Below are 16297 nucleotides of genomic sequence, written 5' to 3'. Positions count from 1 at the left end.
CGAGATCAGATAGTGCGCCTCCAAAACAAGATGGGAGCATTATGTTGATTAAGCTTTTTATTAAAGCAGAGTGGGAAAAACAGGTGGATGAAGGTGTAATCGGTGGATCTCAGAGACTGATAACACAGGTTTAATGGGCTCTGACCTGAACCTCGTCATACACTTCCTTCATGTTCCAATACCTTATGTTGGGGATGTGAAATCATGACTAACGTTTTCCTGCTGCGTCTGTCCACTTTAGCACCTCTTCAACCTTCACTTTAACCACCAGAACCCCTTCGATACTGGAACTAGCTTTACTAATCAATACAAGCATCCCTATTACAATGCAGGGTTAGACAAAACAGATGGCACTGTTTAATTAATGTATAAAGCCGGGATCAGTAGTGTATCCCGGCGTAGTGGTATAGTGCATTGGTGTTAGAATCAGGGGGTCACAGGTTCAAACCCCACTGCAGTCAGCATGTCGTTGTGTCCCTGGGCAAGACACTTCACCCCAAATTGCTCCTGTGGGGATTGTCCACAGTATTGAGTATGTAAGTCGCTTTGGATAAAAGCGTCTAACAAGTAACATGTAATTAGTATCTTTATATTCACCATGTATCAGTGGGGGTCAGAAACGCAACTTTATACAAATGAATGATAATATTGCCTTGTTTTAAATATTTTACACTAGCAGAAACTACATTTTCCTCCCTTGTGGAACAATCCGGATTTATCTAATCAATTTCCGCACATAGACCAGAGATCCATGTTAAGATAGCACAGTCTCACGGCATTTCGTGTTATAGTCACGAAATTAATCTATTGATTCGTGTTCACCAACACAATTTCGCCATTTTTTTCGTGTCACACAACAATTTTAAAAGCAATGTAAATAATAACAAATTAGAAGGGAAAAACACATTTAAAAAAATACAGATTTCAGTATTCTGAGGCTCTGAGCCATTTCTTTTCCTCGCGGACGGCAAAAAAACTCAGACATTATACAATTTAAAATAAAAGGGATAGGGTTAGGCTTAGGGTAAGATATTGAGTAAGAACATGTTTTTATGAACCACACAGCTTCTGGTCTCCCAAGACCCGACCAGACAAAAAGACGTGTTGCAGGCACGAAACACACTACCAATAGAAATACATTGCTTTTAAAATCGTTCTGTGTGACACGAAAAAAATGTGAAAATCGTGTTGGTGAACACGAATCAATAGATTAAATTAATTTCGTGACTATAACACGAAATGCCGTGAGACTGGGTTGTAAAATCACACACCTCAAACACACTTTCCATAACAAAATCTTAATTTATTCTCACACCTTTTGCAGAAGTACGGCAATGGCTGGAGACCAATTCTTTTTATTGCCTATCATCTTCCTTCTTTGGCTGCTACATGTTATTTTCCGCTTCACTTGGTTTAAATATACACAAATCAACAATGGATCTGCACTAAACAAGCAGTGCGTTACTTCTGGTAGCCTTAACTCTTACCAAGAAACATTTCATGGTGATCTGGAAATAAAGGAAAACCACACTCACTTTTAAGTTCCTTTGTAGTTTATTTGAATACAAGTCCCATTTACAATATAATTGTATTGCATCATTATAGTATCAAAATCATATCCTTGTATTTGACATCATTTCAGCAAAATGCCTCCGTGTGCAGACAGAGCTTTGAGACTTCACCAATTATGTGCAATATGTGCAATATATATATATATGCCGTTAATAACTTTGCAATATATACCTGGCTGCTAAATCCTCAGATCTGTTACAGGAGGTGTATTTTGTAAATTGTGTAATTTTTCTTTTGAATTTGTTATCTTTAATATACATTTTTTATGCATGCTTCTTAGTTAATATTAAAGGTCACCTATTATGCAAAATCCACGTTTTCATGTCTCTTCTACATCAACATGTGTCCCCTCTTCTTCATGTCTCTTCTACATCAACATGTGTCCCCTCTTCTTCATGTCTCTTCTACATCAACATGTGTCCCCTCTTTTTCATGTCTCTTCTTCATCAACATGTGTCCCCTCTTCTTCATGTCTCTTCTACATCAACATGTGTCCCCTCTTCTTCATGTCTCTTCTACATCAACATGTGTCCCCTCTTCTTCAGGTCTCTTCTACATCAACATGTGTCCCCTCTTCTTCAGGTCTCTTCTACATCAGCATGTGTCCCCTCTTCTTCATGTCTCTTCTACATCAACATGTGTCCCCTCTTCTTCATGTCTCTTCTACATCAACATGTGTCCCCTCTTCTTCATGTCTCTTCTACATCAACATGTGTCCCCTCTTCTTCATGTCTCTTCTACATCAACATGTGTCCCCTCTTCTTCATGTCTCTTCTACATCAACATGTGTCCCCTCTTCTTCAGGTCTCTTCTTCATCAACATGTGTCCCCTCTGTGTAAAGAGATTCTGAAAGTTTCAGGAACAAAGATTCTCTCTCTTTTTGTCCTGATCCATTTATATAAAAACCTGTCTGAAAATGAGCTGATCAGATTTTGACCACTTCATGATGTCATAATGATTTTTTGGCTTGTGTAACCATTAGCCAATCAGCAACCAAGGTAACCCCCCCCCCCCCCACCTTATCACCTGAATCTCCTCCTAGAGCACCATTGAGTTCTTTTTAACCAAATCTCTCTCAGAGGGGCGTGGGGAGGGGCTCCTTATTTTCATCTAAAGTAACAGCCAGAGAATCAGCACTTTGGAAACAGGGCTGAAACAGAGGGGATTATGGGATGCTGCAATGATCTGTTTGGTGTTTCAGCCAATCAGAGACAGGCTCTGGATATATCTGAGTCCTATAATATATTGATGAAAAACAGTATAATAGGGGACCTGTAATATCAGGCTGTATTTGGCTCTTTTCTTGCTGTAACAAATGCCCTCAGTGCGACAAATAAAGGTATTCTGATTCTGACTCATGCACAGCTGCGCTTGGCGTGCAGCATCTCGATGAGCAGGTTGTTGCAGGGCACCCCCCCACTCAGGTGTTTGCAGTACAGGTAGTCTTCGGCCAGGGTACTGAGCGAGCGGATCTCAGACAGACAGAGCAGCAGGTGAGCGAAGCGTCCAATCAGGTGAGAGGAGGTGCTCAGTGTGTACTCCAGCAGGGAGGATTCAGCCTGCTCGTGCACACTCTCAACAAACCGAGGGTCCTCCAGCTGTTTCACATCTGCCCGGCAACAGAGAAAGAATGAGCAAGGAATGTCCTGTGTTTGAGTGGACTAAAGAGTACAATATTGCCTTTACAATTAAGTGGAGTAGAAGTACAAAGCAGCATAAAAAGGAAATACTCAACTAAAGTAAAATCATGTTAAAATAAAACTTAGGTCTTGTACTTAGTACGTTTACCTGAAATCACATAAAGAACACTTTAGTTATTACAGAGAAGCTTTTTGTTGTTTAAAGAAGTAAATCAATTGTGCAAGAAGCAAATGTACTTGCACCCGTGACGTTTCAAAAGTAGGGTGGTGGGAATTTTATGAAGATAATACATTTTAGACCCTTAATGAACATGTGATTAATTTAGAGACTTAAAAACAACCCTTTGATCCAGATTATGGACTAAAGACTCCATAAATACCTTTGAATCTGTTGTCACCAACCTGGGTTGAAGAGGACGAGGAACTTGATGCAGGCGAACTCTTGACGGTCCACCTTCAGGATGTGCAGCTTCTCCACCAGATCCTGTCCTCTCTGGACCAGGCTGGCCAGAGTGAGACCGGCATGAGAGGCAACGTAGGACAGCTCCATCTGAACAACGAGACAAATGAACTGACATCAGAACAGACAGAATCCCTCTGCACTGCAGCTTTCAAATGCACAGGTCATACCTCCTGTCTAAAACAACATACAAGGTTTTGGGTTGGGATTACGTGTGTAAGGGTTATGTTTTTCATCCCTAAAATGTACACAATCACTCTCAAAATCTCATGTCAGCCCACCAAATATTTGCAGTGTTTTCTTTTTGACAAAACCCAGCATAAGTCAGTTATCATCTCTAAATAATTGCAGACAAAATAACAGCAGTGTTAACAGAGAATGTGCAGTTACACAATGGCTATTTTCTTTCCAATATACTGGTCATTTAAAAAGATTTTGGACATTTTTAAGGTTTTTATTGCCATAAAACATTATGAGACCTGTAAAATAAAAGTAAGATTAGTATCTAGTCCTAACAATGAGTTGACATAATAAGTATTATAAAACAGAAACTTTGCAATGGGTTTTGTACGCAGGAAATCTTACGTCTTTTCCTGAGGCATAAAAGACTCTGAAGGAAATGGGAGAGTTTGATCACCCTCTATCCAAACAATATGGATGCTATCACATTTGTATTAATCTAAGGAAGATAATATCCAGGGGTGCACATAACTTTCTCAGTGAGGTACTCAGATGAGTATCTGGAGTCAGTGTTTGGTAGGCTACTCCAACTTCTGGCTCTACTCAAAGTTATGTGATGAAGCCCTCTGTATCGCGAACGTCAACGGGGGGACAGGGGTGCTAGTGGAGTACTTCAGGAAAGTCGACGGGGGGGGGGCTAGTGGAGTACTTCGTGACCATAGGGGGTGAACGTTGTGATCAGCTGTTTTAGCACGTCGGTACCTTTATATATACAGTCTATGGTCGGTACGCAATTGTGACACAAGTGACGGTACGCATTTCAGATTGTTGCCGCGCATGCGTACCTGCGTACCAGCACCCCTGATAATATCATAAATATGCGTAAAAACATTAGAACTAGAAATGAACACCCCACTTGGTCCCCATGCTGTGTGGAAATGTGCTCGCTCCTTTTGGTTTGTAAAACATATTTTCATTGTTAATAAATGATATAATACAAAACAGAAAGAGAGGCAGAAGGACCTCCTGTCCGGTGACCAGCAGCAGGCTGTTCTCTCGGCCCTGCAGCACGTTCCTGCAGACGGTGTCCAGCAGCAGCAGATCGCTCCAGCAGCTGTGCAGCAACTTCATCTGGTCATCCACCTGGGAGCACGGAGAAAATCACCTTATCAACAAGATCCTCTCATCTTATCTGAGCTATATCCAACTTATACAACTGGCATGCATGTTAGCATTCTTACAATGACACAATTCGCAGGTATAAGATGAAGATGAAGAAGAAGTCAAACTTTATTCATTTACTTTTTCCACAGTTTTTTCATTATACATTGATATCCAAAGGGATTGCCATTTTTTTTGCAGGGTGGTGCAGGAATGAGTCTTAAACCTATACGAGTCAGCATTTTACCACTTCTGCTTGTCTTGAAGTCAATGCTTTTTTTCATATTCTGCATTTTTTAACACTTTTCTGTTAACTAGATAATTCCATATGTGTTCTTTCATAGTTTTGATGTCTTCAGTATTAATCTACAAAGTAAAACTAAATACAAAATAAACAGAAACCATTGAATGAGAAGGTGTGTCCAAACTTTTGACTGTACTGTACATATTTGCATACATATTTTTATATATTTGAGTTTTTGTGTTCGGGATTGTGGGAAACAGTATTTCGATCTCTCTGTCTGTACACAAAGACTGACAGATTGACATTAAAGTTGACTTTGACTTTGACTTTGATACATGTCTTACCTTCAGCTGTTTGAAGAAGATGGACGTGCGAGCCCACTCCACGATGGAGAACAGCGTCTGGTCGGCCATGACACACATCAGGCTGAAGGTGTTTGGGGTCCCGTTCTCCTCCTCCTGCAGGATCCGAGCAGAGATCTTATTCTGCAGCTGGAGCTCATCTGGATCACAGCGCAGGAACTCCATCACCAGCTGAGGCATGCTGGGAGCTGGTGGAGAGAAAGAGTAGATCCTAGAAGAAGGGCCTGGTGGGAAGTAGTGGAGTACAAATACTTTGTTACTTTACTTAAGTACATTTTTCTGGTATCAGTACTTTACTCCACTACTTATTTTTCTGACTACTTCTTACATTTTGAACCCAAATACCTGTACTTTCTACTTCTTACATTTCCCAAACAGGCTGGTTCCTTTAGTTTGAATGTGTGTTTGGTGGCGTGATCATTATTATTTAGAGTCATTGCGTGCCTATTGATTTGAACACGATCCGTGTATCCATCATTTCCTGGTCTTCTCTAAAGAAGAGGGACCAATGAAAACGTTGTCATGTTGCCGTTGTTCAGCATGGAAACATTCATTAGCTAACAATGACATTATTGTTCTATTAATATAAAGGGAGGTCAGGTACTCTTTAAAACAGCTGCTAGTTATGGGTACTTTTCACTTAAGTACATTTCAAAGCCCATACTTCTTTACTTTTACTTGAGTAAAGAAGTTTAGTCAGTACTTCTACTTTTACCAGAGTATTTTTAAACACGAGTATCTGTACTTCTACTTGAGTAAAGCATGTGTGTACTTTTGCCCTCTCTGGGTCCTGGTGAGCCGTTGTTGGAGTGCTGGGATTTCCAGTTTGAGAAGGAGGTGCTCTGGTACTGGGTGGATGGCAGGAGTGAACACAGGTGTGGAGGCTGTGCTGTGGGGAGCGAGGTGCTGGGAATCATGGGAAGAGGGTGGAAGCCAGTGGTAAAGGTCAAGTTCCTGTGGTGGGTGGAGGAGCCGCTGTCCAGTCTGAATCCTCCATCTTGAATCAGAGCCTCTCTCTGCTGCTTTAGGGCCCGATCTCGTTTGTACATCGGGCCAAACTTGTTTCTGCCTCCTCGCTTCCTGTCGGCTCGAACAGCTACGGAGAACAGTGGATTTATTGAGAACACACAGTGTTAATGTATCACTAAGATAGGGAGGGTTACTTTAAGATGCATTCAGTTACTAGGGAAGATTTTGTATCTGTAACCTAATCTGAGTATCAAAAGACAAAAGCTATGTAATCTGATTACTCTCCGTTACTTTTGGATATCAAATGCAATGCAAATAAATTCAAGAGAGTGTATTATGTAAGACAACAGAACAACGTGACCTTACAAAAATGATTGTATTCATAGGAAAACCTGCCTTTCATTAAGCCAGGCAGTAGCCTATACACCAACAGTGAAACACATGAGCACATACTACAATTTAAAAAAGCAGAAATAAAATCTGAGGTGACAGAAAATGCTCCATTTTAGTTTAATACACACAGTTAAGCTCACACACACTATTTTATGAACATTTTGGATCATCTGCTGTATTAAAAACAGAACAAATAAAATATAATCCTTTTACAGCAAACAAAATATGGCCTTTTTAGTTTTTTTTAAGAAATGTAACAGCAATGATTACGTCTTTCTTTATATAACTGTGTCTCCATCCTCTGCACAGCAACCGTGTGTTAGCCGCTCCTCACCTTCCAGTCTCATGCCCACATGGAGACACTTGAGGAACCTGCAGGACGGACAGCGTTTCCTCTGACCGCGGTCGATGGTGCACTCCTGCTGCTCCGCACACACGTACTGCTTGTTGTTCTGAACCGTCCGTTTGAAAAAGCCCTGAGAGTGAGGAAGACGAGGAGGAGAGGTCCACTGAAGAAAGCATGTTCTATATATTCTAAGTATAATCAAGTGTTGAATCAGACTTTAGTTCCACCTGGAGTAAATTCACAAGCTACCCTGCAGTATACAAAGTCATTCAAACTAGCTGCACCTTTACCAGCTTTGAGAACACTTTAATGATCAATCATTATAAAACATATCATATATATTATTCTGAAATGGACCAATCTGCACAATGACTACTTTTACTGTCACTACTTTCACTATATTTTGATGATAATACTTTTATACTTTCACTTGAGGAACATTTTGAATGCAGTACTTTTACTGTAACAGAGTATTCCTACACTCTGGTACTTCTACTTTTACTCAAGTACAAGATCTGAGTACTTCTACTTTTACTCAAGCACAAGATCTGAGTACTTCTACTTTTACTCAAGCACAAGATCTGAGTACTTCTACTTTTACTCAAGTACAAGATCTGAGTACTTCTACTTTTACTCAAGTAGGCTACAAGATCTGAGTACTTCTACTTTTACTCAAGTACAAGATCTGAGTACTTCTACTTTTACTCAAGTACAAGATCTGAGTACTTCTACTTTTACTCAAGTACAATATCTGAGTACTTCTACCTTTACTCAAGTACAAGATCTGAGTACTTCTACCTTTATTCAAGTACAAGATCTGAGTACTTCTACTTTTACTGAAGTACAAGATCTGAGTACTTCTACTTTTACTGAAGTACAAGATCTGAGTACTTCTACCTTTACTCAAGCACAAGATCTGAGTACTTCTACTTTTACTCAAGTACAAGATCTGAGTACTTCTACTTTTACTCAAGTACAATATCTGAGTACTTCTACCTTTATTCAAGTACAAGATCTGAGTACTTCTACTTTTACTCAAGTACAATATCTGAGTACTTCTACTTTTACTCAAGTACAAGATCTGAGTACTTCTAAAAACAAATTATACATTTTAAAAGGATTAGTTTATATTGATTTAATTGATCCCTAATTTGTTGTTTTGTTACAGAAGCATTTAAACAAGGCATTGCACATAAGATCAAATGAAATAAACATAAACAAATAAACAATAGAAAGATATATCAATACCTAAAGAGTACTCGATACAAAATATACAGCATAAGTTAGACTAAACTTTAAAAGGCAAACCTAAGAGGACATCAAAAACAGGATATACAGATTATACAATTGTACAAAGCAGTTTTTAAATGAAATGATAAAAGTACCTTGCAGCTCTCACAGGTGAGCAGCCCGTAGTGGTAACCCGAGACTTGATCTCCACACACCGGACACAGCTCCTTCAAACACAGCGCCTGCCTGCTCTCCATCCTGAAAACAACACAACAACATCATCAACATCACAACAACATGAACAGGCTAGAATACAAGAAGGTTAGTTCTGAAATCAATACATTACAAATACCTTTTAAATCATGTCCTAATAATCCAGGAAATTAAATGGACTTGTCTTCCGTTACGATAAAAAACAAGCTGGATGAAAATCGAATTGTTGCATATAAAAATATATTTGAACGTCTTCTTTGTGCTCGTTAAGTCACCTGCTGTGACTCTCAGTCAGAGTTTAGTAAAGTGATAATGCTGAGTGTTAGAGCGGTGATCAGCCTCCTCCTTTGAGAGGAGGGACAGGATGAAGTTCAATCAGAGGGACCATCTTTATGCTTCATTTATTCTCTATTGTTTACTAGATTTGGCCACAATCTCTGTGAGCCAATCATGTGTTTGCTGCCAAACTTAATCTCCTCTCTGCTGCTGTTAGCTGTCATTTTAGGCGACATTGTTGCAGCAACTCTCATCCTGTTTCACCTCCAGATCTTCAGTCTCCTCTTCATCCCATCACCAAAACCACCAGAGTCCAAACCACATGTTTCCCAGGTTCCTACACAGACAAAACTGAAGCATTGACTTTAATTAAATGTATTATTTCAACAGATTACACATTAGGTTACTTGAAAACAATGATATTAAGTTGAACCTAATATTTTGCATTTAAAGTTAATATTATTGCTTTCAACTAACCTAATACAGTTATGTGAAATCTGTTGACATAATACATTTAATTCAAGTCAATGTTTCAGTTTTCGCATTGTATTCCTCTTACGAAATACCACAATATTTTATGTCACGATGTGGTCTACTTGTTGACTATTCCTATTTGTATTATGTTCTTGTGCATGTGTTAATAAATATTCGGTTACTCAGAAATAACCGTTTGAAATAGGCTTATGCACACAGTATCTGAAGTGAACACTGCAAGTGACACCAGCAACACCTAGATCCATATACAGGTTAATAAATGGTGGTGGTCATCTTGCTGATAAAGGGGGTACAGGGACTGAAAGAGAGCTCACCTTACCTGCTTCTTGGTTTATAGATCTGCTGTTTTTTCCCCTGTTTTGGGGTCCTTGCTCAAGGGCAACTTGGCACGGCCCAGGAGGTGAATTGGCACATTTTGTATTCATGTTTGCATTCCTGCTACCACCACTTGGAGCACTTTAAGCTCTCTTTGAGTTTTGCTCATTTTCTAACCAGCGTTCAGATGGTGATGAGCTGTAGTTTATTGGAGGTTGTGGATCACAGGAAGGACCCTGGAGAACAACAGCTGCAGCAGAAACAGACGCAGCACCCTCTGGGATATATTCATGTAATGTAATGGGAACAGGGGGTCATGTTGCTGACTGAGGAATAGAAACCAGCAAGTTTTAGTGCAGTATTTATATGACCAGAAGAGGGAGCTGTTGTATTAAACAACTCAACAGTCCAGTTGGAGTTTTATTTGGAGACACTGATATATTATATATAAATGCGAGTAAAGCTGTCATTGTATGTGTTGTAGTTTTAAACATTTTAAGATCTTTATTTGATACATGACATAGATAGATGTCAGAATCAGAGACGTACCAATTTAAAGTACACTCGAGACAATTTTCATCCTATTTTCACATTTGTTCTTGCTGTATGTTGTCCACACACACACACACACACACACACAACACACACACACACACACACACACACACACACACACACACACACACACACACACACACACACACACACACACACATACACACTCACACACACCACACACACACACACACACACACACACTCACACACACACACATTTGAACTTTAACATAACATAATTTGGATTTTTGTGGCACATAGAGAAATTATGAAAATATGTTTGTCCCCTCACATCTGAGACATACGCTTTACTTTAACCAGCTATAAGGACATTTAATTACATTCATCACTTTCCTAATTAGAATGTGATTTATATTCTGACTTATTGAATGCTTATACATTTCTGTCCCAATTATTCTAAACATTTGAATGCTGTCACTTCCTGCAGCGACATCAGGTCTTCCTGTCTATTCCTGCTAACCTCGCAGCTGTTCAAAGTGAAACTATAGCCACAGAACGATGTGGTCATTTTCAGTATGTTAGAGGTGATTGCATAGTTTTACTGAATGTGATCTTTTCTTGAATACACAATATAGAATACACCATTGTTGACGTAAGAATTTATGGATGGAGCAACGTGGAAACTTCTCTGTGTGCCAACAAACCATGTTAGGGTGTTTGTTTACCTGAATTACGCCTGTTTTAAAATGAGAGTTTGCAATACAAGGGAATGTTTTTTGTGTGAACTGTAGAATTAATTCCTAACAACCTGGAAGCTGCAGTCAAAAAAAGGAGCCTGAGATAACCTCAGGCTAGTTCAATATATTCACTGATTATGAAACAGTAAAGAAATGTATTACTGCTATTTTTCTGTAATCATTTGTGAAAATGACTGTGACATGAATTCAATAAAAACTGAGCTTTTCCTGATCTTCCTTTCTTTATTGTATATTCTGCAATGATCACGTGATAAATGGAAGTAGCTCTCTCTCTAGACCAAATGAACACCAATGAGATGTTGAGCAAAGCACACTGATTTGATTGACAGACAAGAGGCGGTGCTTAGCGGTGCTGCAACTCAAATTTGTCCCAACAGCTTCACTGAACATCTAAACCACTTTAAGAGGTGTTTACTTTGCCTTTAGGCTACAGACAACAATACCAAACACACAAATATGTCGCGCCACAGTTAGAGGTTGGGATGTGACCTCCATGTGGGGCTAAAATGCCCATATTTGCTCACAAAATATAGTAGAGTAAAAGTATAAAGTACCTTAACGTGAAAATATGTAAGTGCAAGTACATACATTTTATACTTAATAATAATAATAATAATACATGGGATTTTTATAGCGCTTTTCCTAATGCTCAAAGACGCTTTACATAAATTCAGAACAGAAACAATACAAAGAAAATCCAAGTGCGGAGTAAAAGCTAGAGTGAATAAGTGAGTTTTGAGAGATTAAGAACAGTACTTAAAGGTCACCTATTATGCAAAATCCACGTTTTCATGTCTCTTCTACATCAACATGTGTCCCCTCTTCTTCATGTCTCTTCTACATCAACATGTGTCCCCTCTTCTTCATGTCTCTTCTACATCAACATGTGTCCCCTCTTCTTCATGTCTCTTCTACATCAACATGTGTCCCCTCTTCTTCATGTCTCTTCTACATCAACACGTGTCCCCTCTTCTTCATGTCTCTTCTACATCAACATGTGTCCCCTCTTCTTCATGTCTCTTCTTCATCAACATGTGTCCCCTCTGTGTAAAGAGACTCTGAAAGTTTCAGGAACAAAGATTCTCTCTCTTTTTGTCCTGATCCATTTCTATAAAAACCTGTCTGAAAATGAGCTGATCAGATGTTGGCCACTTTATGATGTCATAACGATGTTTTGGCTTGTGTAACCATTAGCCAATCAGCAACCAAGGTAACCCCCCCCCCCCACCTTATCACCTGATTCTCCTCCTAGAGCACCATTGTGTTCTTTTTAACCAAATCTCTCTCAGAGGGGCGTGGGGAGGGGCTCCTTATTTTCATCTAAAGCAGGGGTCTCCAACCTTTCTTCATCTGAGAGCTACTTTCAAAAAATGAAAGTGGCCAAGAGCTATTTGCATCACATCGCTTACATTTATTCACATAGCCCTCATCAGTTGAATTAAGCTATACTTTTGTACACGTGTGAAATTGCAATACCTAAAGCTTATCAAAAATAAGGTCCAAGAAAACGAAGATTTCTCACATATTATTATGGCCCACATAATAAGTACATCACTGAACATTCACATAAGTGTCCTTAATCACCACCTTACAAGCATTTCACTCTTTTGTTAGTGAGATGAATGGCACTGGATGCAGTCCACCATAGAGGTGTATGCTGGACCCACTTAGGTTCACTTAATAGAGTCATTTAAATGTTCATCAGTCGGTCTTGTTCTGTATTTAGATTTCATTCATGTCAGAAAAAGCTGCTTCACAAAGGTATGTAGAACAGAACCAAATAAAGCAGACATTTTCAGTGCTGCTTGGTGAATGTTCTTATAGTTTTCTGGGTCTACAAGGCTCCAGAAATGTTGTGAGTTTTGCTGAGACTTAAGCTGAACATTATTTTGGAGATATCCACACGATTGACACTGAACAGTTGTTCAGCCATCTTTTTCTTCTTCTTCTTCGTCTTGACATTAAATTATAAACCATAATAAATCAATTGTATAGGTCTAGCCTCCCTATATCTGTGTGTGAAAATGGTTCCATCCTCAAAAACAAAAAAAACTAATACTTCTGCAGTCTAGCTGCAGCTTCTAGCTACGGTCTTCTGTTAAAAAAAAGACACTGAATGTCTTGAATGTGGCATCACACACATAACTTGAGTCTGAAAACAGCAGGAGGGAGTAGGCTATTTACAATAGCATTATAAAAACAAAAATAGTGCATGTGGGTGCACACTTACATTCTCTGTTTTACTGTTACATAAATCCCATGAATGTATGAGATTATTAATCTCATACATTAACTTAATCTCAGTTAAGTTAGCTTCATCATATCTCAATCAGTGATTAAGTGAATAATAAAGTTTCTATCGGGTCACTATCAGCCTGTCACTCATTATTTTCAGGGAGGGAGCGGGGTTTGGAGGAACGGAGAGGAGACGGTGATCGCGGAAGCTTTCCTCCTGGCTTCACAAACTTTACACAAGTATTTATCAACTGAAAATAGCAAGAGGACATTCATACTCTGCAATCCAAGACTTGATTAAATCCACCAAAAACCTGACATGACGATAACGAGTGTTTTAAAAAAAAACACAAATCCCTCCCTGTGTGTCTCTGAAGCGCAGCGACAGGGCCTGATTCAGAGCGGGTCATTCTGCTGTTAGTTCTGGACTGGTGTTGGTGGAGAAAGCAGACTGCTCCGTGTGTGTTGTCGCTGTGCTGCTGTCACGTCTGTTCCTTGATCTCTGCGTCACCGACCATTTGATATTCGTGTGACAGAAAAAATTCTAAAATAAAAAAACGTTATTGTCCAGCCGTGGCCGAAAAATCAATAAGCAACCTTACTAATAATAATAATCGATAATCGAGCGGCGAGCTACTGAAAAGCTGCCCGCGAGCTACCGGTAGCTCGCGATCGACGTGTTGGAGAGCCCTGATCTAAAGTAACAGACAGAGAATCAGCACTTTTGAAACAGGGCTGAAACAGAGGGGATTATGGGTAATGCTGCAATGATCTGTTTGGTGTTTCAGACAAACACTTCAGAGACGTGTTTTGTATAAATCTGAGACCTATAATATATTGATGAAAAACAGTATGATAGGGGACCTTTAAGAACAGTACTTGAGTAAATGTACTTAATTACTTTGAAACACTGGGAATAGTGAAGAGCAGCAGTAGATGTTTGAACTTTTGGTCCTTCCAGTGTGGATCCTGACAGGAAAGCGAGATCTTGAGCATCTGGATGCAGTTCACAGGCGGTCAGAGCATCTGCAGGGATCTGGGGCAGCTTTGCTTGATCCAGAAGCTCAGGGTGACTGCAGGCATTCTGGCAGGATCTGAGGTAGCCAGGCTGCTCAGGGTTCCTGCGCAAAGTTTATCCAAGCTTTTTTTTTTCACTGGCAGTGGCTTTAGACAAAGGTGAAGACTCCCTTCCATCTGGTTGACCAGCAGAAAATATGCCATGGCAACAAACATGGTAGTATTCTAATATTTAATCATGGCTTTTTAATATCTATCAGTTCCCTAGCTGCAGTTATTGCCACTAAATGTGACTCCAAGTAGAAACTTTTGATTTGACTTGAGGATTCTGTCACATATGACTTGAGGTAGCAGAAATAAAGAACCAAAAGCAATCATCTTTTCATTAAACAATAAATAGTCCCACCTGTTTAGAGTGAGCACATCTTTTCATCTGCATGCCTGGGTTACTCTCCAGATCCCTTGGTTTGTTTCTGTAATCCATGAGCAAAGCCAGCAGGAACCTCAGCGTGTTGCTTCAGCCCATGCACAGTCACTGAAAATAATGTACTGTGTAAAGGGCCTCTTTTGTTTTCTGAGGAAACATTTGAGTCCCACAGTTAATATACACTTTTAAAGGACATGTATCGTGTGGCATGACAATGAAATTAGAATTAGGGGATTTGTTATGTGTCTAAAACAGACACACACACATACACACACACACACACACACACACACACACACACACACACACACACACACACACACACACACACACACACACACACACACACACACACATACACACATAACTTGTATAGTGTGGCATGACAATGAAAAAAAATATTTTTACAGAATTAGGGGATTTGTTATGTGTCTAAGCAAAAGCAGCAGTCACTCTATATAACAAATCCAGCTCAAAGCTAGCAGGGAAATAGCACCTTTTACATTTCATTTCATTTTATTTTGGGGAAACTTTAATCTAAACTAACCTACAATAAATGCAATAAAAGAAAAGGTGCAGTGGTGTGTTTTTAGTCTGTTTCAGAAGATGTGAAATAGGGAGTAGCAAGCAGATTAGCCAATGCAGAACAAAGTGAACATGCTGGAGTGTTTGGTTCAACCTTGTCTTGGATGTAGGAAGCATGTTATCAGTTAAAAGCACGGTACGCCAATATCAGTGCCGTGAGGTCAGATGACATTTGAAGGTAGATCAGTCAGGAGGGAGGTGCAGCCGTCAAGAAGTGAGACGACAAGAGCTTTGACCAGAACCTGTGTCGCCCTCTGGCTTAGTAGGAAACATATCTTACTAATGCTATAAAGAGTATATCTGCAGGAGCAGGTTGTTGAAGTTGGTTGTCAAGGGTCACACCCAGATTCCTTGCAGTCTACAAAGGGGTCAGATGTTGATAGAAAGGTCATGGATGGAAGAGTCCTTTCATCATCTGCATAGCTGTGAAGCCATGAGAGGGAATGACCAAGTAAATCGTTGTATAGAGTAAAAAGAAGGGGACCCAGGACGGAGCCCTGAGGGACCCCAGTGATGAGTTTTCAATGGTTTGACACCGACCCTCTCCAAGTTACCCTGTACGAGCAGGTGAAAAGTCATAGGGCTGGATCAAGTGAGGAAATAACACAGAATAAACAAGACTTAATGACAAAATACTCACATCAGAGCATTCAAGAATAATAATAAATAAGCTAATTGTACACATGGTAGATTGGCATTTAATGGTTTTACGTGCCTTCAGTTCCTTCTTCACCAGGTTGATGGCTACATAAACTACATTGTTGGCGTCCTGCTAGACAGTGACAAAGAGCTGAAACATATTATGAATGTTCCTCTGGGGACCATGAACAATTAGGCCAAATTTAACTGCAAACTAGTTTTAAAGATATGTTGGACTGGGCCACTCCGTCATTCCTTATC

The 16297-nt window shown here is 39.7% G+C and overlaps 1 protein-coding gene across 3 annotated transcripts; it reads right to left on the bottom strand.

Annotated features, from left to right (window-relative positions):
* Positions 1-2762: 2762 nt before the first annotated feature.
* On the bottom strand, positions 2763-9052 carry LOC117478833 (nuclear receptor subfamily 5 group A member 2-like). Of its 3 annotated transcripts, none has more exons than XM_034125743.1 (8): positions 8911-9052; positions 8714-8816; positions 7317-7458; positions 6393-6716; positions 5603-5844; positions 4877-4996; positions 3616-3763; positions 2763-3182 (listed from the first exon to the last, which is right to left on the bottom strand). In XM_034125743.1, exons 2-8 carry the CDS (start codon positions 8813-8815, stop codon positions 2929-2931), a joined length of 1332 nt encoding a protein of 443 aa, XP_033981634.1. In that variant the 5' UTR covers position 8816; positions 8911-9052; the 3' UTR covers positions 2763-2928. The 3 variants fall into 3 exon arrangements, with proteins under 3 accessions (XP_033981634.1, XP_033981635.1, XP_033981636.1); XM_034125744.1 differs by having other exon boundaries at positions 5603-5808; XM_034125745.1 differs by lacking the exon at positions 2763-3182 and having other exon boundaries at positions 3386-3763.
* Between the last annotated feature and the right edge of the window lie 7245 nt (positions 9053-16297).

This window comes from Trematomus bernacchii, unplaced genomic scaffold, assembly GCF_902827165.1.
Source record: "Trematomus bernacchii unplaced genomic scaffold, fTreBer1.1, whole genome shotgun sequence".
Taxonomy (NCBI): domain Eukaryota; kingdom Metazoa; phylum Chordata; class Actinopteri; order Perciformes; family Nototheniidae; genus Trematomus; species Trematomus bernacchii.
Note: the sequence above shows the minus strand (reverse complement) of the source record. Positions and strands in the feature narration are given on the sequence as shown.

What these genes read in the sequence shown, in the direction of transcription:
- LOC117478833 (XM_034125743.1), bottom strand. Translation starts at nt 8,815, where the DNA reads ATGGAGAGCAGGCAGGCGCTGTGTTTGAAGGAGCTGTGTCCGGTGTGT. An exon ending in TGTGGGCATGAGACTGGAAG is followed by an intron (nt 6,717 to 7,316) that starts GTGAGGAGCGGC and finishes TGTTCTCCGTAG; the next exon opens with CTGTTCGAGCCGACAGGAAG. An exon ending in CCTCGTCCTCTTCAACCCAG is followed by an intron (nt 3,183 to 3,615) that starts GTTGGTGACAAC and finishes GTTGCCGGGCAG; the next exon opens with ATGTGAAACAGCTGGAGGAC.